At 44.9% G+C, this 23,398-nt stretch overlaps 1 protein-coding gene and 1 long non-coding RNA gene across 2 annotated transcripts in view; one reads left to right on the top strand and one right to left on the bottom strand.

The window, feature by feature from the left end:
* Positions 1-2,781: 2,781 nt before the first annotated feature.
* Positions 2,782-23,398, top strand: part of LOC120312918 (phytanoyl-CoA 2-hydroxylase interacting protein) — a 29,108-nt gene continuing 8,491 nt past the window's right edge. The window contains exons 1-2 of the mRNA XM_039354262.1: positions 2,782-3,144; positions 22,862-23,045. Coding sequence (XP_039210196.1) covers positions 22,881-23,045 — 165 coding nt within the window. The 5' untranslated portion in view covers positions 2,782-3,144; positions 22,862-22,880. The remainder of the gene's footprint in view (positions 3,145-22,861; positions 23,046-23,398) is intronic.
* Positions 7,985-22,173, bottom strand: LOC120312919. Its single transcript, XR_005557991.1, has 2 exons — positions 17,127-22,173; positions 7,985-8,988 (listed from the first exon to the last, which is right to left on the bottom strand). It is a non-coding gene; the product is annotated as an uncharacterized LOC120312919 (long non-coding RNA).

Here is a 23,398-nt window from a genome sequence, read left to right as displayed (position 1 = left end):
AGGACTAGAATTCACAGTCTCCCAGTTTCTCTCCTTAACCATTAGACCAGGGGTCCCCAACACCCGGTCCATGGACCACCACCGGTCCACAGCATGCCAGCAAAGCAGGCCGCACAAACAAGCAAAGCTCCATCCTCAGGATGCAGGCAGTATTCAAAACCACTGGTCCACGGCCCCTCTGGTCCACGGAAAAACCTTTCTCCATGGCACAGCTCCCTGGTGCCTAAAAGGTTGGGGACCTCTGCATTAGACCAAACTGGCTATTTTTATTCTTAATATTTAATTATTTCATTTAACTATGTTGATATTTGTATTGCCTTTATTAAAGCCCACCTTACTTAGAACAAATCACAGTTTAGCATGAGATGTGACTCATTAAATCCAGGGAGGGCTTTGATAAATTATATATCAGTATCAACTCATACTAATCCTGTCCTTCAGAAAAGCATTTCTAGTGCATTTTTTTTCTCCTTCAATTCCTAAGGGAGAGACAGACAATCAGGTCCAACAGGATCAGATAAGGCTTTGCAAATTCTCAGCCTGGCCTTGTGTCTGCCAATTCCCAATTCTGCAAAGGCTGGCCAGGAAATCCTGGGTCAAGGAGAGCTTCCCAACTAGTGGAAGGCGGCTTAATCCTTTGCACTGTGCATGACTCTGGGCAATTCTGGCAAAGCTGATAAGGCTTTTTTTCAGCATCCTGGAAAGGCAACAAACTTAATATCTCTTTTATGTGTCATCATTGTATTATTACTTCAGGGGAGAAGGAAGAAACCTGTGGAATTTTCTGCTTCAGGTATCCAAATAACCTGCTGTGCTTAGGTAGCCACTCAGTCTTTGACAGAAGAGTGAGAAATAGTTGCCACTGTTTTGTTTTTTCCCTCTCCCAGTTTAGTGTCTTAGGTCAATCCTGTTCTGGTAGGAAGAAGATACTTCTTCAGCTGTCAAAATCACCCTGGAAATGCATCATGTACTCCGAAGCTGCCAAATTCTGTTTTCTCCTAATTATCAGTTTGCAGAACAATGTTGGTGGTAAGGTCAGATGAGACGGCCTAGAAGTATAGAATGACACACCTGCCATGTTCAAATTATGAATCAGCTCCCTAAAAATAACGTGACCATGGAAACCATCAGATCTGAGGCAGGCAGTACATAAGTCCATATTTCTCTGCCTATATACAGACGAGAAGGCAATTGGAGTTTCTTGGGGTTTTTTTTTCTTTGAAAACGCTTTGCTTCTCATCCTTCTCAGAACTGAAGAAGCTTCTTGGATGAGAAGTGAAATGTTTTCAAGGAAAAAAACCCCAAGAAAGTCCAGTTGCCTTTTGGAAATGCACCTCCGGGACAGCCGAGACCTGGACGATTGAGACTCTCCTAAAGTCTCCCCTTTCCCACTTTCCCCTCCTTCTCTTTTCACCGCTGGTCTTGCTACAGGTAGCAAGAGGAATGGGAAAGAGAAGAGGAATGGATTGCATAACAAGAGGGAGGTCAGTCTGAATGATCTCTCTCGTAAGTCTCCAATCCTGCAAGTCTGGGGTTGTGAAAAGAGATTGCTGGAATGGGCCAAACTGGTTATCCAAGTTTAACTTGCCACCCTCTAGATCTGGGCCTGCAAGGGCCACACCCCTGCAAGGAATCTGCTAGTAGATTGAGGGGTGAGGAGCTACGGAATCATCCTCCAATCCCACTGCTGAAGGGGAAAGAGCTAGCTTAGAATTTGGAACTCAGGCAGGATTAGGAAAGTGCTGGTCTTGCCTTCTGGGAGAATCTATGAGCCCCCCACCCCGATGGGGTGGAGAATTCAGACTGCTGGGCTTACAACCCTCACATTTTATGTTCAGCTTGTGCAGGTAGTCCTTAGTTCACAACCACAATTGAACCCCACAGTTCTGTTGCCAAGTAAGATGGTGGTTAAGGGAGTTTGTCCCCTTTTATGGCCTTTCTCGCCCCAGTCCTTAAGTGAATCGCTGCAGTTGTTAATAACAGAGTTCTTAAATGAATTTGGCTTCTCCGTGGAACTTTGCTTGTCAGAAAGTCACAAAGGTGGCATCCCCACCCCCGGACACTGCAACTATCATAAATAGGAATCAGTTGCCAAGCATCTGAATTTCGATCACATGATCATGGGGATGCTGCAACGGTCGTAGGTGTGAAAAAGGCCTGGAGGAACGTTGTCCATGGGGTCGCGATGGGTCGGACACGACTTCGCAACCAACAACATTGCAGTCTACATCCCCAACACCCTGGGCTACCAGCCACAGATTCCAACTTGCCAGGGCAGATTGGCCAAAGCCCTGGGCTAAAACCAGATCAACCACGATCACACTTAGCCTTGGGATGGAGTCCCTGAAAGACCATTTGGTGCAGCAACGAGGCCCTTTGCTCTGCTGGACATCCACCTGGACGAACAAGTCTGGCCATCCAGAAAGGGGGCCTCCCCGTCTAAGCCCCTTCTTTTCTTCCTTCAGCATCTGCGCTTCTCGGGCGGACTTGTCGGGCTGCGGCTCGGCTCTCCCCGACGCAGCCCGCCTCGCTCCCCGCGGGGCAGCCTCTCCTCTGGGCTGCGCGCTCCCCGCCACCGGGAGCTGCAGAGGCGCGGCGGGCGCAGCTTGGCGCACAAGCAGCGGCGGGGTGGAGATGTGGTGGGGAGGGGTGGAGGGGGGGAGGGTTAAGATCTTGGCTCCGCCCCCGGTGCTGGGCAAGTGGCTTCGCGATTGGTCGAAAGGAGTCGGAGTCCTCTGTCTGTCTGTCTTTCTGTCTCTCTGCCCGTCCTCCTCGCCGCATGCCGCGCCGGAGGTTAGTCCGAATCTGCTCGCTCGGCTTTGCAGGTGGCGGCGGCGGCGGCGGCGGCGGCTTGCGTGGAGATCGGGAGCAGCGCGGCGGCCAGGCAGACTCGGGCTAAGCCGCGCCTTCTCCTCCCCGGCGGGCTTCTGGCATGGGAAGCAGCAGCGGCAGCAGCAGCAGCAGCGGGCGTGGCTAGGTCTCGCCGGCGTCGCGACTGCTTTTGCGGACCGGTCCCCCGTCGGAGGTCTGGAGGCGAGCGCTGCTCTTCCGTCTCCCCGGGACCAGCCTTGCCCGTTCCGGGCTGCCCCGCGCCGCCGCCGCCACGTTAACTTCGCAGCGGTCCGGCGCCTCCTGCGGAGCCAGGTAAGGCGGCGTGCCGAGACCGAGGGAGCCGGGATGCGCTTGGCGCTCGGGGGGGATAGCGCGATCGCAGCCTGGCGGGGTACGCGGTAACCGTTCAGGCCGCCTTCCACCTCTTTGGTGTCTTCCTGACCCCAAAGTCCATCATCCTCAGCCAGGAACTGCCCGGGATCTCCCGGTTAGAGGACCGTCAGATCCTTGGGTGACCTTGGAGCGGCGCCTTCAAGCCCAAAGACCAGGGGGGAGGGATGTGCAATCCTCCAAGTTCATCTTGGGGATGGTGGATGATGGGCTGGGTGTCAGTGAAGTAGGAAGACCTTGCAGCTCTTCACGCGGAGGTGGACCCACCTCACAGGGTTGTCGTGTGTGTGGTGGGGCTAAAAAGCGTGGTCGAGGGGAGAATGAATAAGCAGGTGGGGTTCTTTGAATTGTCTGGGGAAAAAAAAAAAGCTCAGGTGTCGATGGAATAAATAGAAATAAGACCCAAGGCAAGCCGGCAGAAATGGGCCATCAACAAACAACTTTTGGGGCAGCAAGGAGAAATGGGACGACCAAGGGCAAGGAACAGAAATCTCCCTATTCCAGTCCTTCTACACAACCCTCCCCAACTTTTTTTCTTTGGAGGAGGAGGATACGGGATCCAGTTCTGGCAATTTTGCCGTTGTGTTTTTCTTATCAGAAGGTGGCACAAAGGTTCCAGGATGGCGTGGAGAGGGCCGAACGATGGAGCAATTTGCTGCAGCACAGAATGTCCTCTTCGCTGCCCATCGGACAGGAGGAATTCGGTCCCGTCAGATTTAAACCCAACTCTGGGGGTCCTATTTGCCCAGTGCCTTTTGATCTTGGCAACTTGAAGTTGTGTGGACTTTAACTCCCAGAATTGGCCGGGGAAATTAAAGTCCACACATCTTCACCCCATCCTGCGGGGGGAAAAAAAACAAACGCGGCACTGCCTGATTCCTGCGTGCTTTGCCAGCTGCTTAATGACGGCTATTAAACCTGTCAGGTGGAATTCCTTATGCCCCAGGAAAGAGTCCTCCTTGGCTCCCTGCAGGAAGACCAACACCCAGAAGTGCAGCGGGATCTGGGCAAAGGTGGGCAGGGGTCCTGAAATCAAGCCCTAAACAGTTACGTTTTATAAACATGGACGTGCATACGTGTGCATGTGCAGAATTTGGGAATGTGCAAATTATGGGCACGTGAGCACATGTCTGAGGAATAGGATGAGGGATCGGCAAGCAGGTGTGTGCATCTTTGTACCCGGGCAGAGCATGCGTCATCGCGAGCAGGGGAAACAAAATTCTTCGGTGCGCAGTCAGATACCACTGTGCGTCATGTCAGCATAGCCGTTTTATAACTGCGTGTTTATATGTGCAGTGGTTTTACAAGTCAAGACATTGTGGTCAGAGTGCAGAAGACCTCGTGTCATATCCTGGGTTGACCAAGAAGCCTTCTGGGTGATTTTTTCCCCCCCTCAGTGCTTATATTGCAATATGTTATAGGTTGCTGGGGCTTAGCCTGTTATGTAAAATGCTTCTATTGTAGTTTATCCGGTAAACCTTGGTATAAAACATGTGGTGTCTACATGTGCCTCTTTTCAGCTGAGCTAAGCCCACTGGGATGTTGAGCAAGAGAAGAGCAGACTTGTTTTGCTACTCTTAGCAACTTGAGAGAGAGAAAAAAAATAGGATAACGCGATGCAGGTAGTCCTTGACTTACAACCACAGCTGAGGCTAGAACTTCTGTCGCTAAGCAATGCATTCATTTAAAAAGTTAAAAAGATTTTGCAATCTTTTTGTCATGGTCGTTAAATGAATCACGTGGTTATTAAGCAAATCTTGCCCCCCTCACTGACTCGGTTTGTGGGAAGTTCCCTTGAGAAGGTCACAAATGGCAAACGTGTGACTCTGGAATGTTTTGACCAGGGAAGAGACAGGCTGGTTGTCAACCACCTGGTTTTTGATCGTGGGACTGTGGAGCTGCTGCCACAGTCGTAAGTGTGAGGACTCGTTTCAGTGCTGTTGAAACTTTGAATGCTGTTAAATGTTTGGTGGGAAATCAAGCATTGCCTATAACGGAACAGGAAGGTAGGGTATGAACACAGTGAAGGGACGGTTCAGCCAGTCTTCCGAAATTATGGAAAATAATAAGAACCTGAATGATTCATTCGGTCAAAAACCTCAGTCTGGAATAATTGAATTCCAGATGAAAAGAATTTCTCAGCTCTATGTAACAATGTAGTGATAAATGATGCTCTTGATCTAAGATGATTGCTAGTTTGTATTTGGATATTGGATATTTCTAATGGATGTCCTGGGCTTCTAATGACCCTAGAACAGGGATCCCCAACACCTGGTCCATGGACCGGTACCGGGCTATGGCATGCCAGCAACCGGCCCACACAAACAAGCAAAGCCCCATCCGTGGGATGCAGGCAGCACACAAAACCACGCACTCTCTGGTCCGTGGAAAAACCTTTCTCCATGGAACTGGTCCCTGGTGCCCAAAAGGTTGGGGAGCTGTGCCCTAGAGTACTCATTTACTTATTTACCTATTTCTGAGACTTAGAAGCTGTCCAACTTTCAAATGTTTCAAATGTGGCTGACATCAAGTAAAGAAAACAATGAAAAACAGCAAGGAAATCCTATGTGGCTGGACAAACTCACTTTCTTTAATAAGAAACACATCACCTACAGCAGTGGTTCTCAACCTTTTTAATGCTGCGACCCCCAACCTGTCGTAAGTCGAGGACTACTCAACCGGACGTAAATCGAGGACTACTCAACTGGTGCAGCACCGTTTGCAGAATGGGACTTTTGGCGGGCTCAGCAGGGCAGAGACAGCCTGGACAATTCCTATTGACTTTTGAAAGCCAATAGAATAAAAGGGAGTAGCACAGCTAAGGAAAAGGGGGGGGGGAGAAATGGTGGACTGCGTTGTTTGGCGACCCCTGTGAAATGGTTGTTCGACCCCAAATGGGGTCCCGACCCACAGGTTGAGAACCACTGACCTACAGGCTCTCCCTAAATCCCACCCTAGGGTCTGCAGAACTCATGGGTCTTTAAATCCTTCCAGAATACCATCAGGATGAAGGTGACACAAATCTCTGGGGAATATAATTCCAGAAGGCAGATGCTGAGGCTTAGAAGGCACCCTTCCTGGCTCCTGATAGTTGGTATTTTTTGACCGAAGGAACGTGCCGTGCTCCACCGATCTTACTAGTTGGCCAGAAAACCATCAGAAATAGTCTGACAGAGTCTTCATCAATAGATCTGCCTAGTTTTATTGGCAATGGAGTGGAAATGTATGGCTATTCCCTTCTTCCAGACTTAATCTGCAGCTGTGTTATTTTCTGGTGGTCTCTCATCCCACATTCTGATGGGCTGGTTGTCATCAACCAACATTGGCTTGGTGCTGCCATCTAGCTAGACACTGCTGAATTGCAGGCGTATATTTAGGGCTACAGCAGGTTTTATATTTCTGGAGCTGAAGGAAATTTTGCTTCAGTAATTTAACAGCCTCCAAAGACTTCCACAGGTTCTCTGGCTTGGCCCGGGGTAGAGATGTGCAAATCAACACCAGCATATTTGTCATTGTATATTTTATAATGTACAGATGAAGGCAGCAAGAAGACATCTGAATAGCGTCAATTAGTGAAAAATTATAGGAGGGGGAAATCAGTACTGGACATTTTCCCTCTTTGTTAGTTGGGACACACTTTGCCACACACTGCCACAATCCCAGGCCAGCTCCTTTTCTTCCAGGACCTGCCAACCTGTCACTCAGAACAGTCACATACTAACCGTTGAATCAAGTTGCATGCATACGAACAATCAGACATGTAAGTGAAATTAAGTGAAAAACCCAGATTGGCTCTGATATTTGTTTGATCTCAGGTAAAGCAGGGGTCTGCAACCTTTGACAAATTTAAGCTAGGCTGGCTGAGGAATTCTGGAAGCTGAAGTCCACAAGGCTTAAAGTTGTCAAGGTTGCAAACCCCTGAGGTAAAGAACGTTCATAGGAATATATGTTTATGTCGCAAAAAAGAGAAAGGAATAGCAGAGGATGAGATGGTTAGATTGTGTCATCAATGCAACAAACGTGAATTTGGGTAAATTCAGGGAGACATTGGAGGACAAGGGTGCCTGGCATGCTGTGGTCCTTGGGGTCCTGAGGAGTCAAGCATGGCTTACCAACTGAACAACAACAACAACGTATATCTAGATGCATAGGTTCAAGAGTGGTTAAATGTTCATTTTTGAATACACTTCAGATTTCTTTTGGTGTACTTCCAGAGCCTCTGTTTGAATGTATATTTTTGAATGTATATTTCATAGCCTTGTGAAGACTTTGCCAGAAGAGATCATGATGAAGATAATTTAGGGCAGGCAATTGTGTACAGTTTTGCTCCAGGGCTTATAATGCACAATTTGTTTAAGGAGAAAGAAGAGACAGAAAGAGACAGGACCAACCTATTCTACAGTCATTTGCATCTGCAATTTGAAATATGTCCAGCCTCTTTTCTTTCACAGGCTTTATTGCCTTCATTTTAAACCAGGGGTTCCCAACCCCCAGTCCATGGACTGGTACCTAGCTGCGACATGCCAGCAACCGGTCCACACAAACAAGCAAAGCCTCATCCGCTTTGTAGGTCCGTGGAAAAACCTCTCTCGATGGAACCGTTCCCTGGCGCCCAAAAGATTGGGGACTTCTGTTTTAAACCATCACGACTACCTTTTTGTATTTTTTCTTTCTTGCTCTACAATATATCATTGCCCTTCCATCTCTTTTATCCTTTCTTACAGACTCCACTAACAAATAAAGACACATTCCATCCAACCACTGCAATACACAAGTCAATATTATGGCTCATAATCAAAACATTTGATAGTCTGTCCAAACTGACACATGTCTGGGTAGAGAGGAATCTCACTGCAAGTCTTCCCAATTCCTTAGAGTTCCTGAATTGTTTCCAGACTAGGGATCAGCAACCCAGATTTAAAGCTTATTGAATCGAGAGAGATCCAGTGTAGAACTAAGGAGAAATGTCCTGTCAGTGAGAACAATTAATCAGTGGAAAGGATCTGTGGACAGCCATTAGTTCATAATGGTGTAAAGTCTCTTGCTTGAGCAGGGGGTTGGACTAGAAGACCTTCAGGATCCCTTCCAACTCTGTTATTCTGCAATTCTGTAAACCTTCACACCAGCCTTCTCAAATCTGCCAACCTGGAGGCGCGTTGGACTTAATCCATACAGATTCCTGCCACAGGCATGCCGTGAAAGTGAAGTCAGAACTGGGGAAGTCCTCCTGTTTAATCACCTCTAAACAGGTGATTTGCTTCTTTCCAAATCCCGATTTTATTTTTACCATCACTTCTGAGGATGAGGTGAGAACATTCAAGTTGCACTATGGAGGTGGACCTGAAGAAGCAGCCATTGCACAGTAAACCATGGTATCTCCACAAGGAACAGAGAAATCTTGACTTTTACTGAATCAGCTATATGTCCAAAGGGGCCGTTATTCTTCCAGGGTTGGGGGAGCAGCCCCAATCCACAAAAATGTGCTACAGATGGCTTTGGAGAACGGGGCGTTGCCTTTGAACCGGTTCCTCCATGTGGTTCGCTTGCTTAAGCTGTTTTTCAGATATATTTCAGGGAATCTTCTGTTTTCATTTATTGTGTTTATATTCCGCCTTTATTATTTTTATAAATAAACCCAGGAAACATACCTAATAGTCCTCCTTCCTCCTCTTTTCCCCACAACGACAAGCTTTTGACATGGGTTGGTCTGAGAATGGGTGACTGGTCCAAACAGAGCCTATAATGGAGACTTTGCTGATTTCCTGGCTGTGACAAATGAAGCAAAAATGTATATATTTGAAAACTAGGCATATGCTTATAATCCTTTAGGTTTTATATTTCATATTTTGTATTTTTATCTCTTGTGTCTTTACCGAAATGTGATATAAACGTGTCATATGATTGATAGATAGAGGGGGGGATAGAGAGAGAGAGGTGATATATAGATAGATAGATAGATAGATAGATAGATAGATAGATAGATAGATATGAATAGATAATAGATGATAGAGAAATAGAGAGATGGATGATAGATGATGATGATAGATAGATAGATAGATAGATAGATAGATAGATAGATAGATAGATAGATAGATAGATAGATAGATAGATGATAGGGATGATAGATGATGATAGAGAGAGGTGATAGATAGATAGATAGATAGATAGATAGATAGATAGATATTAGAGAGAGATATAGATGATAGATAGATAGATAGATAGAGATATATGGATGATAGATGATGATAGATGATAGATAGATAATAGAGAGAGATATAGATGATAGATAGATGATAGATAGATGATAGAGAGAGAGAAGATAGATAGATAGATAGATAGATAGATAGATAGATAGATAGATAGATAGATAGATAGATAGGCTTTGGGAAGCGTTCTAGATTTTGTCTGGAGGCGGGTATCGATGTCCTGGTGGTGCACTCGACTCTGGCAAACAGAGTATTTGCAAAAGAGACTTTCTTGAAAGCAGCCAAAAGGGGGGGGGGCAGTTGAAGATCCAGATGTTTCTGCCTGCGACTTGGGAGAAAACCCTTGAGGACACCTGGACGCGTGCACACACGTATGTGTGCGCATGCCTGCCTGGTTTTGATATCTAAAGGGAGGACTGCCTGCCGGGGGTGGGGGAGCTGTGCCACTCCACGTGACAGTCAGGAATGTCGGCATTTGGGCACACGTGAGCGAATGGGAAGCAGGCGGCTGTGTGGGCTTGCTGGTGGGCTGCCTGCTGCTGAGGATCTGAATCAGTCTGTTTTTTTTTTGGCACCGTCTCTTGGCAGGGACACTTCAACCTGCTTTTCCTGACCATCCAGGGAGGTGGTATGAATACAACAGCTTGCTGTGGCAGAAGCTTATTTCTTTTGCTTCTCTCTCCCCCCCCCCCCACCGCCTTGTACCTCTCCGGTTTGGCTCAGCACCCTGGCAAGGGAGCGGCTTAACCGCTGTGCAGACGTGTTGGTGGGGAAGGGCAGGAATGTCATTTGGGAGGGGCCCTGGGCAGGAGCAATATCCCCCACCCCCAAAGAAAACAAAGGAGAATAAGTCCGTCCATCAACCAGAGCTGCCTTTGCACATCCCTTTTCTTATTTTTTTCACCTTGAGTTCCTTTTGCAATAGCTCTCAGAGCATTTTTTTTTTTAATTTCCTCTTCAGAGCCTTCCCCATGTATTCTGCTGATCTTCACGTTGGCATGCTAATTTGGGTCATCTGTTTGGAATCTGATTTCTTCCTCTGAGAGCAGAGGGATGTCTGTAAGCTGGTTGGTCAAGCTACCAAAGGTGCACAGAAAGGCCCAGACATTGAATGGCTTTGCAGAACATCAATCCTGACTCAAGGTTTTCCTTCAGATAGGTAGAACCGGAAAGTCTCGTCATTCCTAGGCAGCAGGTTTTGGGGCAAGGAGAGATGGAATTCAGAACTTCTGGAAGATATCCAAACTGGGAAGGTTTCCTGGGTGGAAAAGAGATGACCAAGAAGGACACACAATAGAGGTTTCAGAACATCTGGAAGATATCCAAACTGGGAAGGTTTTCTGGGTGGAAAAGAGATGATGAAGAAGGACACATAATAGAAGTTTCAGAACTTCTGGAAGATATCCAAACTGGGAAGGTTTCCTGGGTGGAAAAGAGATGGCGAAGAGGGACATATGATAGAGGTTTCAAGAAAGCATACACGCAGAGAGAATCAAAGCTATGAGCCTTTCTCTCGGATAAAAATGAGTTTTGGAATTAGGAGGTTTGGGACACTGGGTGATGATGGCGATGACAATATACATTCAGTCATGTCTGACTCTTGGTGATTCTATGGGCCAGGTCTCTCCATGGCAGGGGTCCTCAAACTTGTCCACTTTAAGACTTGTGGACTTCAGCTCTCAGAATTCCCCAGCCAGCCATGCTGGGGAATTCTGGCTGGGGAATCCTGGGAGTTGAAGTCCACAAGTCTTAAAGTGGACAAGTTTGAGGATCCCTGCTCCATGGCTTCTGATCTTGCACTGCTTTGAGTTGTTCTATGCTCTGACTGGTGTCAGCTCTGAGGGCGTGGGACACCAAAAGGACCACACAAATATTTGATAGCATTTGCTGCTGTGGTTTTTGTGTGACATCCGAAGGAAGAAGATACCAATTGGAATTTAAATCAATTCTGACTAACCATTAGGGAGAGTTTTTCAAGGGTACACATCAGCTATTTGATTAGCGTGGGATGATAAAGATGTCTGGTGTTGCAGAAGTCAAAACATTCAGAGCATCGGAACTCAAGAAATATTGCAGCTGTGGAAGGAGGTTGGCTGAGGCTTTTATCGCAGAAACTCTGGATGTCCTACTCAGGTTCAGATGAAGTTCCTCAGGCAGGTTTACACTGCTGTCTATTGGGAAGCAAGAGTCTATTCTGCAGGCCACTCTTTTGAGGGTGCTTCACCAAGCAACATGGAAGTCTCCATCTGTCCGCCTTCTGATGCTCAGTTCAGAGATGGCTGTACTTTTATGGCCCGTGGCTGTCCCAGATCTAACTCCAAAGGTGCTTGGTCAGGAACCGTAGAAGACAACTCTGCTAAGATTTCAGGGCTGGTTCCTGGTGCCTCAGGATTGCCTTTGCTAGGTTTTTAAGTTCTCATTTAGCCTAATTAATTGCTTCTGAGGAAGTTGACTTCCAAGTGGTATTCACTTATAAGCATGAAAGATTTGGACATTTATGCAGGCAATGATATTTAACCTAGATATACTGATTTAGCGTATTTTTTGAAATACATTTTGTAGCATCATGTTTTTTTCCATTATCCACAGGGGTAGTACCGCTACACATTTTAGTTCAGCAAGCGATTCCTTGGTAACTTAGAGGTTATAGATTTAAAACCAGCTGCTATCCAAGTAGTCCTCAATTATGCCCATATTTGGGGCTAGAATTTTTGTCATCAGTCGATGTCGTCAGTGGAGTCAGACCTAGTTTTACAATATTTTTGGCGGTTGTTTCGTCAATCACGTGGTTGCTAAAGTGAATCCAACTTCCCTACCAAGCCTTTTTTTTTTTTTTTTTTGCTAGAAGTTGGGAGCAAAGATTGCAGATTGTGATCATTTGATCTCAGGATCCTGCAGTTGTTCTTGATGGGAGCTCGTTGTCAAGGATTCCAAACTGTGATCGCATCCAATACAGGGAAATACGCAAAGGAATTGCCTGAAATTACTAATTCACTAGCTAGAGCGAGGTAAGCCAAAAAATAGTTCAGCTACGTGGCAACATCTAGCTGACTTGTCTGATTTTGAAAAGCTAAATAGGGTTGGACCTGTTGAACTTGGATTGGAGACCACTTAGAAATCTCAAGATGGTAAACTAGACTGAGAAGTTGAAAACCATCCCAGAAGAAGACAGTTGCAAATCACTTCCATAGTGCTGCTAAGAAAACAAGCTGGATGTGGTAGGCTATCAGCTTGGCTAGCTTCGAAAAATGGAAGAGATGGAAGTCTTGGGAGTGATTGGCTATTAGCCTTAATGGCAGTGGGACTGTCTCTGAAGCCATCTGCTGGGAAACCCCTTATACAATCCCTGTGAGAGCAGACTGCTGGACTAGGTGGGGCAGGGATCTGATCCAGTCTAATACCATAGAATTTGACGCTACATCTGGAAATAACTGTGTGATCGAAAGGATAAGCAGAATAAACTCATCCTAGTTGCTCCTCTGTAACCAAGCAAATATCTTGTAGAAAGGAGACATTTTGATTCTGAACATCTTCCAGAAATCAATGGCTAGAAAGCTTGAATAGATCAAGAGGAGAGGCCAAAAGTCGTAATCTGTTTATAGCTTTCAGGGCAGAGGCAGCATATCTTCAAACTATCCACTGGCTCCATGACAGAGGAAAAACAAACATGCTTCTTGTTCATACTGTTAGATGTAATGCTAAGCGCTGCACGTCTTTTTAATAGTAGCCATTCAGTTCTAGAATATCCGTCTGGAAGTATCAAAGCTCTTTTCACGTTGTCTTTCTTTTAATCCAATGTGCGTTGCTGCTGCAGCATTGTGTGCGTAAGTTCATTTAACCTCTGCGATATTTTTAGATTGCCTTGAAATTGGTTGCTTTATTATGTAGCATTTTATTTGAGTTAGAGGAATTTTAGAGTTGTTTTTTCAAAATTCTCCATGCTTTAACTATGCATTGCCCAACGAAGCTTAGGAGTAATGAATAAATGCCACTTTGCTTGTGGACAAACAACAAACCATATACCTGTTGCTCCTTAGAAAGTCTAACAAATGTGAGGTGGCAAGCATTTTTCAACAAAACAGCGCGAGAAGCATGTTTGTGTTGGCATTCTGATTAGCCAGCCACATCCCTTTTCAGGTTATTCTGCTGCTCTTGTTTTTCTGCTTCCCCCTCAACAGATACTCAGGATTTTGTATCCGGGAACACTCCGTTCTCATTGAGCGGAATTTTTTCTCCTCTCTTAACGACGATTGCTTTTTTTCCTAAAGGTATGAGATTTATTTGTTTTGTTTTGGGGCAGGTACTTTTGCGCACTTAGGATAACTTTCCTCCATGTGGTCTCCAGCTGTGTTGAAGTCAGTCTCATAAATCCTTCAGGTCCCTCAAAGCAGTCCTTTTGTATTGCATTGTTCATCTCAAGTGACTTCCATCAGGCTCTAGAGCAGGGGTGTTCAACCATGGCAACTTATGGACTTGTGGACTTCAACTTCCAGAATTTCCCAGGTTGGACACTCCTGTTCTAGAGGATGGACATAGGTAAGTCATCCGATCCAGAATTGCTTAGCTTCAGCAAGACCCTGAAACAACATTGCTTCTTTTTCATTGTATTTTCAGATAAGTAACAGTCCCCTTTCCATTTCCTTTTATATCCCCGATTTTGATTATATGGATTTTTAACCTCTCGGTGTTTCAACAGCTGGAAAGCTTGCTACAGCTGGAAGGCTATGATTATGGAAGTTGCTGACAGATTATTATTATTACACTTTTGCTCCTCAAGCAATCTGTTTCTTGCTGATTATCTGATCCATCCAATTGTTCCATCTTTTCCATTAAACACACGGAGCTCTGGAATTCTTTTGCTTAAAGATGGGCCTGGGAGAGCCAGATAAGACTTTGTTTAGCTCTCTGTGAAGGCAGATGTTTTTCCTTTTGCAGCTTAGCTGCTATCACAAAAGGAGAAATCCTCTGATGGATTTATTAGACCAGTGGAGGTTTAAGTTCCAATCAGTTGAATTCTGTCACAAGAGGAAACCATTTGACATGAAAGAGCTGTAATCCTGCTGCAGGAGTGGTTATTCATGAGAGGAGGAGAGGAAAAGAGGAGAAAGTTGAAAGAGAAAAGCTGAACCTATAAGGAAATAATTGGCAGTATTTTGACTCAGGAATATGGGAGATGAACACAACGAAGTTACAGAATCATGGATGCAATTAGAGCCAAGATAGCAGTGGAACAAGTACTTAACAGGTGAAGTGATGGTGGCCCACATCACTTCTGGGGATATAATAATAATAATGATGATGATGATGATGATGATGATGATGGAAGAGACCTTGGAGGTCATCAAGTCCAACTCCCTGCTCAGGCAGGAAACCCTATACCAATTTGGACAAATGGCTGTCCAGTCTCTTCTTAAAAACTTCCAGTGTTGGAGCATTTACTGCTTCTGGAGGCAGGTTGTTCCATTGATTAATTGTTCTAACTCTCAGGAAGTTTCTCCTTAGTTCTAGGTTGCTTCTCTCCTTCATCAGTTTCCATCCATTGCTTCTTGTCCTGCCTTCAGGCGCTTTGGAGAATAGCTTGACTCCTTCTTCTTTGGGGCAGCCCCTGGATTGGTGGAGATTCTTTGGTGGACTTGGGTGATAACCGTCAGGAGCTGTAGAGGAATGTGGACATGGTCTTGAAAGAGGGTTTTGATAGCCCTTAGGTAAATACCGACTTGGCCCTGAAAGGGAGAGTTAAAAAGAAACTCAAGACTGGCCTGCCTTGATTTTCTTTGATTTAAAAGGTAGAGAGCAGCTCAGCAGTTGTTAAGTTATTAACACAGTCGAGTGAATCTGGATTCTCCCATTAATTTTGCTCGTCAGAAGTTTGCAAAAGGGGATCGCATGACCCCAGGACACTGCAGATGTCATAAATACGAGTCCGTTGCCAAGCGTCTGAATTTCGATCACATGACCGTGGGGAATGCTGCAACGGTCGTAAGTGTGAAAAATGGTCGTAAGCCCTTTTTCCAATGTCATTGTAATTTTGAATGGTCACTAAACAAAATGTTCTAAGTCCAGGACCGCCGTAATTGAGTGAATGGGTTATGGCTCTTTCAGCAATAATAACCAACGTCATAATCTAATTATAATTTTCAGGATTCCTTTAGGATTCCTGATAACAGAACAATTACATCCTTGCAATATTCATGGGAACAGGCAAAAGACAGTCGGTTATGCTGATTTGTCCTCGCTGTCAGGAAGTTTCTCCTTAATTCCTGGTTGTTTCTTTCCTTGATTAGCTTCCATCCATTCTTTCTCATCTTGCCTCCAGGCATCTCATTGCAATTTTCCTTTCCTGCTCTCATCAAGTAAATTGTTTGGGACTGGATGTCAGGAATGTGGTCCAAGCTGCACCACATCTACAACTCCACAGTTAAGCTAGAAAAGCAAAGGAAAGGAGAAGGAACTTTACCCTGGGAAATTACTCACCAGAAGCCTCTCCCCTTAAAGCCAAGGGGCGGACAGGCTTGTCTTCTTCAAATAGGAGCCTCACCCATCGGATCAGTCCCTCTGGTTGAAATAATGTTGTCTTTAGAGCCAGAGTAATCAAATGGCAATCTGCCTGTTGGGATGGATGGTGGCTGAATGCTTCCTTCATTGCTGTGATTGTAATTTTGAAGTCACTTCCCTGAACCAGATTCGCCTCTTGCTTTCCTCCAACCTGCGTCGTAGGCCTACAGCCTAGGTTACGTTCCGCTGGAATGGAAAGGGCCTGTCTCTGCCTTCATTTATGTTGAATAACAGGGGAACAGTATTGAATTTAAGTTTCCATTTCCTTAAGGTCTTTGATGAACAGAAAAAGCTACTCTGGGTCCATAAGGCCATTATTTACTCCGGCATTGTTAGTTCTGACCAGCAGGTGTTCTCCAGGTTCTTGGACAGCCATGGAATCCAGACTCATTGACCTGATCTAGAAGGATTTTCCCTGTTAATGCAATATTTGTCCCAATCACTGAACTTCATACGAAAGTCCTACAAGATCAGACCGAAGCTTAACTGATCAGGTCCGGCCTCATACACTGGGCATCTAGATGGTTTAAGGAAGTCCATCAAGGATAAGAGGTCTTCTTCAGCAGGGATTGGAGTTGGGGTAAACTATGTAGGAATGTAAAGGTTCTAGTTGTTATGGCAGATCAGAATTGTACTCTTAGACTTGCATGTTTCTGATAATGTAGCTTTACAATAAATCTAATTAGCTTATCGGGTTTTATTTCCTGTCTGGTCTACCCTGAAGGCTGAAATCAGTTTTACAAGTCTGAAACTACTACATTTTTCCCCGCCATCTCCTGTACAGCCCAAGGAACTAGGGAGGGTCCCTTCTGAGCCTCTTGCCCAACCCATTATCCAGCCACAGGCTATGCTGTCTCTTATCTGACAGTTCCCTACGGAGCATCTCCTCACCCCATTTCCCAAGGTCTTTCCCACATATAATTACAGCATGACGGTAAGAGTAGCAAAACAGTGGTTTCCTCCCATCCCACTGGGGTCACTGGAAGATGCAGTGGACAAGAATAAGCAAGGTGTCACATTGGGTCAACGGAAGGTGCTCATACAAAAAAGTCTGTTAATGGAAACAGTATATCCTCAGAGTCCCCCCCCCCACCAAAAAGAATGGGAAGGGATAAGGAAGGGATAAGGAAGCAAGGAATTTACCAGTCGGAGCCCATGGTGATCACAGCCTGGAATGAACACCTGACCGACTTCATTGCCAAAGCTGAAGAAAGGGTTGAAATCCAGATAGGGATTTCTTAAGACTGCTTTCTTCCAGTCACTTTCAACGCAGGAGGCAGCAGTTTAAGCTGCTTTGTGAAAGAGCCCTTAATCTGGGTGCCAGGTGTCACCTTGGCTTCATTTTTCTGTGGAACAGTTTGTTAAAACTAGCTGTCAAGTGTTGAGTATTGTGATTGAGAATCCAGCTGTAGAAGCTAGAGAACACAGTGTCCTTTCTCAGAGCATTCAAGGTAGAGATAAGATTAAATCTTGCCCTCTTCAGCTATTATTTAACTTCTTCAGCTTCCAAGGGCTCTCTACTCACCCTTATTACATTCCTCACCCCATTATGCAGTCCCGCAAAACTACTTCTGTCAGGCAACGTCAAACCCACAAGCACTGCTGCAAGTTAAAGAGAAAGTCGAAGAAATTAATACAGCAGACACTTGCCAAAAATTGGAAAAAATACAAAAAAGCTTATGAAACTTTTGGAAAAGAACAACAGAGGTAGTAAGATCTGGATGAACGATTGAGGGAACTAGGTATATCTAGTCCAGGGGTAGACAACCTTGGCTCTTTTATGACTCGTGGATTTCAACTCCCAGAATTCCTGAGCCAGCATGATCTGATCTAGTCTATTGAAGAGAAGGATTAGGAGCAACATGATAACTGTCTTCCAGTACTTGAAGGGCTGTCACAGAGAAGAGGGGGGGGTCGACATTCTCCAAAACACTAGACAACAGGATAAAAAGTAAAGGGTGGAAGCTTGTTAAAGAGAGATTCACCCTAGAAGTAAGGAGAAATTTTCGGAGAGGGAGAACAATTATTCAGTGGAATAGGTTGCCTTCCAGAGTTGTGGGGGCTCCATCACTGGAGGTCTTCAAAAATAGACGGGATAACCATTTGACCAGGATGGTATAAGATCTCCTGCCTGAGCAGGGGGTTGGACTAGAAGACCTTGGGGGTCCCTTCCAGCCCATACGATTCTATGTTTGTTGTTCTGAGCTTCACTACTTCATTCTACTTCAGAAGGGGGAAGAGCTTCATCGTATTAGCATTCCCGAGCTCTTGTTTCTAAAGAGCAAATAAAAGGCTTCTATTTTTTAACTTCTCTTTGGTAGCTTTTCACCTTTTAAGCTTGCCTCCAGACTAATGAGATTACTTCCTTTATCGTTATGTAGTATTCTGCGAGGAGGATTAACCGCTGTTGGCATGATAGGTGCCTAGCAAACCCAACGGGATTCCTGTGCCATTAGCAGCACTGCGACAGGCAGAAATTAGCTAGTGAGGCCAGCTAATCCTGCCATGAAAATTCAGTGGCTGAGAAACATTGCCACTTTATTGGCTTACGTCCGTTAAGGGACTGTTATGTCCCAAACTCCTACGTTTGCTAGAACATAACAGTGGCTTTATAAAAAATATTTTCTCTGCAAAACCTGGAGGGGTAAGACGATTATTCCCCTTATATAGCTCAACGTAGAAGCAGTCCTTGACTTGCAGCAGTTCATTTGAAGTTACAACGGTGCTGGAAAAAGTGACTTGTGATCGTTTTTCACACCTATGATCTTTGCAGCATCCCCACGATCAGGCGATCAAAATTCAGATACTTGGCAATTGACTCATATTTCGGATGGTTGTGACGTTCCTAAGTCACATAATTCCCTTTTGCAATAAGCCAAGTCAATGGGGAAAATCAGATTCACTTACTAATTTAACAACTGCAGTGATTCACTTAACAACTGTGGCAAGAAAGGTCATAAAATAGGACAAGACTCTCTTAACAACTGTCTTGCTTAGCAACAGAAATGTTGAGCTTAATTGTTGTAAGTTGAGGGCTACCTATATTGTATCTGAAAGATAGTTGCCCAAGGTTGCTTCGTGAATTTGTCTGAATCCCAAGATCCAATGTATATGTATTTAAAAAAACACCCACCTTCCACCATTCACAAGTGTTGCTTTACATTCTCCATAATTGGCTCTGCTGTATTCATCCATGTGGCAGGAACATCTAAAAAAATGCTGATTTGCCATGTTGCAACACAGAAATTTAGATTGGAGCAAACTGCTTGTCAAAAGTGCCATCCACGATACAGAATAGAACATTTCTTTTCCAAATCTAGTATTTCTTGTAAATTTTTTCCCACTTGGATTAGATCACACTCCTTTGTTTTCAGCAGCACCGAAAAAAGTGGCTTACAACCAGTGGTGGGATTCAAATATGGGAACAACTGGTTCTCTGCATGGATGCCGCTTCCGGAAGTCCGTTCTGGACCTGGGCAACCAAAAATTAGCTACCAGTTCTGCCGAAGTGGTACAAACTGGCTGAATCCCGCCACTGCTTACAACGAGTCCTCGCACTTAGGACTACTGCAGCATTCCTATGGTCACATGATCAAAATTCTCTTGCCCTCAATCTTTCCAAGCATTAGGCTCTTCTCCAGTGAGTCGTTCCTTCTCATTAGGTGGCCAAAGTACTTGAGTTTCAACTTCAGGATCTGGCCTTCTAAAGAGCAGTCAGGGTTGATCTCCTCTATGACTGACCGGTTTGATCTCCTTGCAATCCATATCTGATTTTGGTCTCCTGGCTTCTGGCCTTAACTTTCTTCACACTGTTGATTTAGGAGACTCTTTGCTTTTCCAGTCCTGTTCTTCCTTTAAGATTGGCCAGACTTGGAAACCAAAGTTGTCAATACTAAAATTAATTTTATTAGACGCTTATAGTAACAGAATTTTGTAAGTTTGAAAGAATCTCCCCCCCCCCGCCTTCCTTTATCTACAGGAGAACTGGGCTGGGTCAAGTCTGCAGCATTTTCCCAAATTACTTTTCTGCTTTGGGCCTCAGATTGCCCTTATCTGACATTATTTTGCTTGTAGCTCTTCCTCCTGTTCCTCAAAATTACTCTTACAGTACATTACGAGTGCTAGAAATCCCTGTCGCTATTTCATCCCCCCCCCATCTTTTACAAACCAACAACAACAACAACATGCAACCAACCGAACAAATCCAAAGTACATCAGTGGGAAAGAGTTGCAGATGGCAGCGTTAAAAAGCAATTCTGTCTGCATTTTCCTGCTTGCTTGGCAATCGTAGCAGTCAATGTGACAGCATCAACTCTCCAGGTTAATACCTAGCCCTTTGCTCCTTTCCCCACCCCGAAAACAGCCTTACTAAGACTCCATTTCATTTGGCAAGGCTGGGAACGTGGGTGGACACGCACACAGCTACATCCATACATTGTTGCTAATCAAGTTCCACCCTTGGCAAATGATTCAAATAAATCATAAAGCAATCCATTTGTAAGCACATAGAAGACAATTGGATAATTACAAGCAGCCAACAGAGATTACTTCAGGCAAATCACGCTGAACTTGATTTCCTTCTTTGAGAAGGCAGCTGGTTTGGTTGGTAATTAAACTGCAGGAGTTGCCTCTCTCTTTTTTTTTCTTGTTATAAAATCGTCAAACGGCAGGGATTAAAAATAGAATATAAGCAATAAAGCTAGGTGGAATTGCAGGTGTTTGAAACCTTAAGGCTGGACACAAAAAAGGTATAAAGTAACAACAAAACTTGAGAAGCCATATAAAAACAAAGATTCTACTAAAGACCTGATATGGAAGTAGACCGTCTTGAGGGCAAAAAAAATTGGGAGGTCAACTAAAGTTGTGTAGAAAGGAAATAATTCCAGAATTAAAATGCCCATATGAAGAACAAAAGGTAAAGATTTCCCCTGTCCAACTGTGTCCAACTCTAGGGCACGATGCTCCTCTCCGTTTCTTAACTGAGGGAGCCAGCATTGTCCAAAGACATTTCCAAGGTCATGTGGCCAGCCTGACTATACGCCAAGGTGCATGGAAGGCTTTTACCTCCCTACCAAAGTGGTACCTATTTATCTACTCGCATGTGCATCCTTTCAAACTGCTAGGTTGACAGGAGCTGGAGCAAGTGACGGGAGCTCACCTGTTGCATAGAGCTTGGGTCTCGAACATGGCTCATCAGCTCACCAACTGACAAGGTCCATGTCTTTAACCGCTGAGCCATCGCGCCCCTATATGAAGAATACTCTCCTTTAAATTGCTGCTTTATGGATTTCTCTCAAACCCATTCTTGTCAAAAAGACCTCCTTACTACATTCTCAAAGTTCCAAATACACACCTCATTACTACGTTCTCAAAGTTCCAAATACACACCTTGCTTATTGTTCCACTCCCATACAATATGCATAGATGAGATGTATTCCACCCAATTGTACAAATGCACGTTATCTGCATGCCAGCTGCAGCTTTCACATGTGCAATATACATGTGTAATAAAATACTTTAACTAAAGCTGTGCCGTCTAGTAAAATGGTTTCCTTTTTTTTTGCACAAAGATAAAAGTCAAATTGCTATCTACGTGATAGAAACAAGAGTCCCCATGTTGCTTTCCTAAGAATGTTACAAGAAACAGTTAATTCAGTGTTCCCAGAAAACTAGATAGGATCCTGTAGCTTCCCTCACATGCTTTACATGCTTAAGTGCAAAACACCTCTTGATTATTTTGCCTAGGCTTCAAACTGAAAATATGCCTCTTCCTGTCAAGGCTCATGTTTGCCGTGACTCCACCTCGAAGCATCTGCTCTGTCAATGTATGGAGGTGGTGGCACCTGTTTTTCAGGCAACTCTGGGTCTCAGAGTGCATTAATTCAGCCCAGGAGCAAATAGATAGCAATTATGGACTGGTATCATTGCAAAGCTGGCTTCGTGGATTAGATTTGAAGGGTTTCAGAAGCAGTGGTTGAATTCCAGGGAGGGCAGAATTACAGGCAGTTGTGTTTTCATCCCTCTCCCCATCATTTCAGCCTACAAGAACTGAAGGCACTTAGCTACTGAGCTAAATTTTTGAATTTTTGCCACCCCCTCTGCCAGAGACCCTCAGATCTGTCCTACTCCTGCCCAGGCCCCCACAGGCACCCTTGACGCGAACGATGTAGAGCTGGCCATGTCCACCCAGTAGGCCATACCCACTCCATCCACGCCCACCCAGTAGGCTGCACCCACCCAGCCCCCTGAGGGCAACCGCAATGCTGATGCAGCCCTCAGTGAAATTGAGTTTGACACCCCTGTCCTAGGGTATATCCAGTGCTTTTTTTTGTAAAAAAAAAAAAAAAAAAAAGGTGCCAGGACTCACACACATCATACAACCCGTCTTGCCTACCCTGCAAAGTTCCATCCAAAAAAGGTGCTGGAACTCCGTTCTGGGCATTCTATGACCAAAAAAAAGCCCTGGGTAATTCCATTAGGGATACAATAGTATAGGTTTAATCTGGCAAGATTCTGTCTATATGGTGCGAACAAAGGATAACATAGAATAACAGAGTTGGAAGAGAACTTGCAGATGATCTAATCCAACCCCTTGCTTAAGCAGGAGACCCTATACCATTTCAGACAAATGGCTGTCCTGTTTTTCTTGAAAGCCTCCAGTGATGGGGCACCCACGACTTCCGAAGGCAAACTGTTCCACTGGTCATTGTTCTCACCTTCAGGAAACTTCTTAGCTCTAGGTTAATTTCTCCTTAGTTCTAGGTTGAAGAAAGAACTGAACTGGCTGGATTGTTCTATGTCTTGCTTGGGGCTAGGCCTGACAGGTTGCTATAAACCTAGCCTTCTGGATAACTCTCTCTTCACTGTCACAACTGTAGGAGCCAAATTGGTCGGATCATGGAGCTGTTGTCCACCCCGCACAGCATCGAGATCAACAATATCACCTGTGACTCCTTCCGAATTTCTTGGTCCATGGATGTTGGAGACGTGGATAGGGTCACCCACTACTTCATCGATCTGAACAAGAAGGAAAATAAAAGCTCCAACAAGTTCAAACATCGGGTAAGCCACTAGAGTGGTAAATGAGGGCATGCTGAGTCGGGCAGAAATCGTTATGGCATCTCCTTGATCATTCCTTTGCTTCACAACTATTTTTTTTTTATTACTCCTGTTGGATCATGCTGGTGCAAGTCCTTCTTAGAAGCAGCCGGTTGGGAGCCTTCCAACTTGGTCCATGTTGAACTGCAACTCTGGTGGGCAAAGCTGTCCTCAGTCTTCCTAAAACTGTAGTTGTTGCATTTTCAGCCCTGCATGCATGCAACCTTTTCCTCCAGGGTCCCATATCTAACCAGGTTTCATATCTAACCAGCATGGCCACTCTTGGGATGCTAAAAGTTTATTTATTGCTGTGATTT

This window comes from Crotalus tigris, unplaced genomic scaffold, assembly GCF_016545835.1.
Source record: "Crotalus tigris isolate CLP2741 ecotype Arizona unplaced genomic scaffold, ASM1654583v1 scf7180000018549.3470463, whole genome shotgun sequence".
Taxonomy (NCBI): Eukaryota; Metazoa; Chordata; class Lepidosauria; order Squamata; family Viperidae; genus Crotalus; species Crotalus tigris.
Note: the sequence above shows the minus strand (reverse complement) of the source record. Positions and strands in the feature narration are given on the sequence as shown.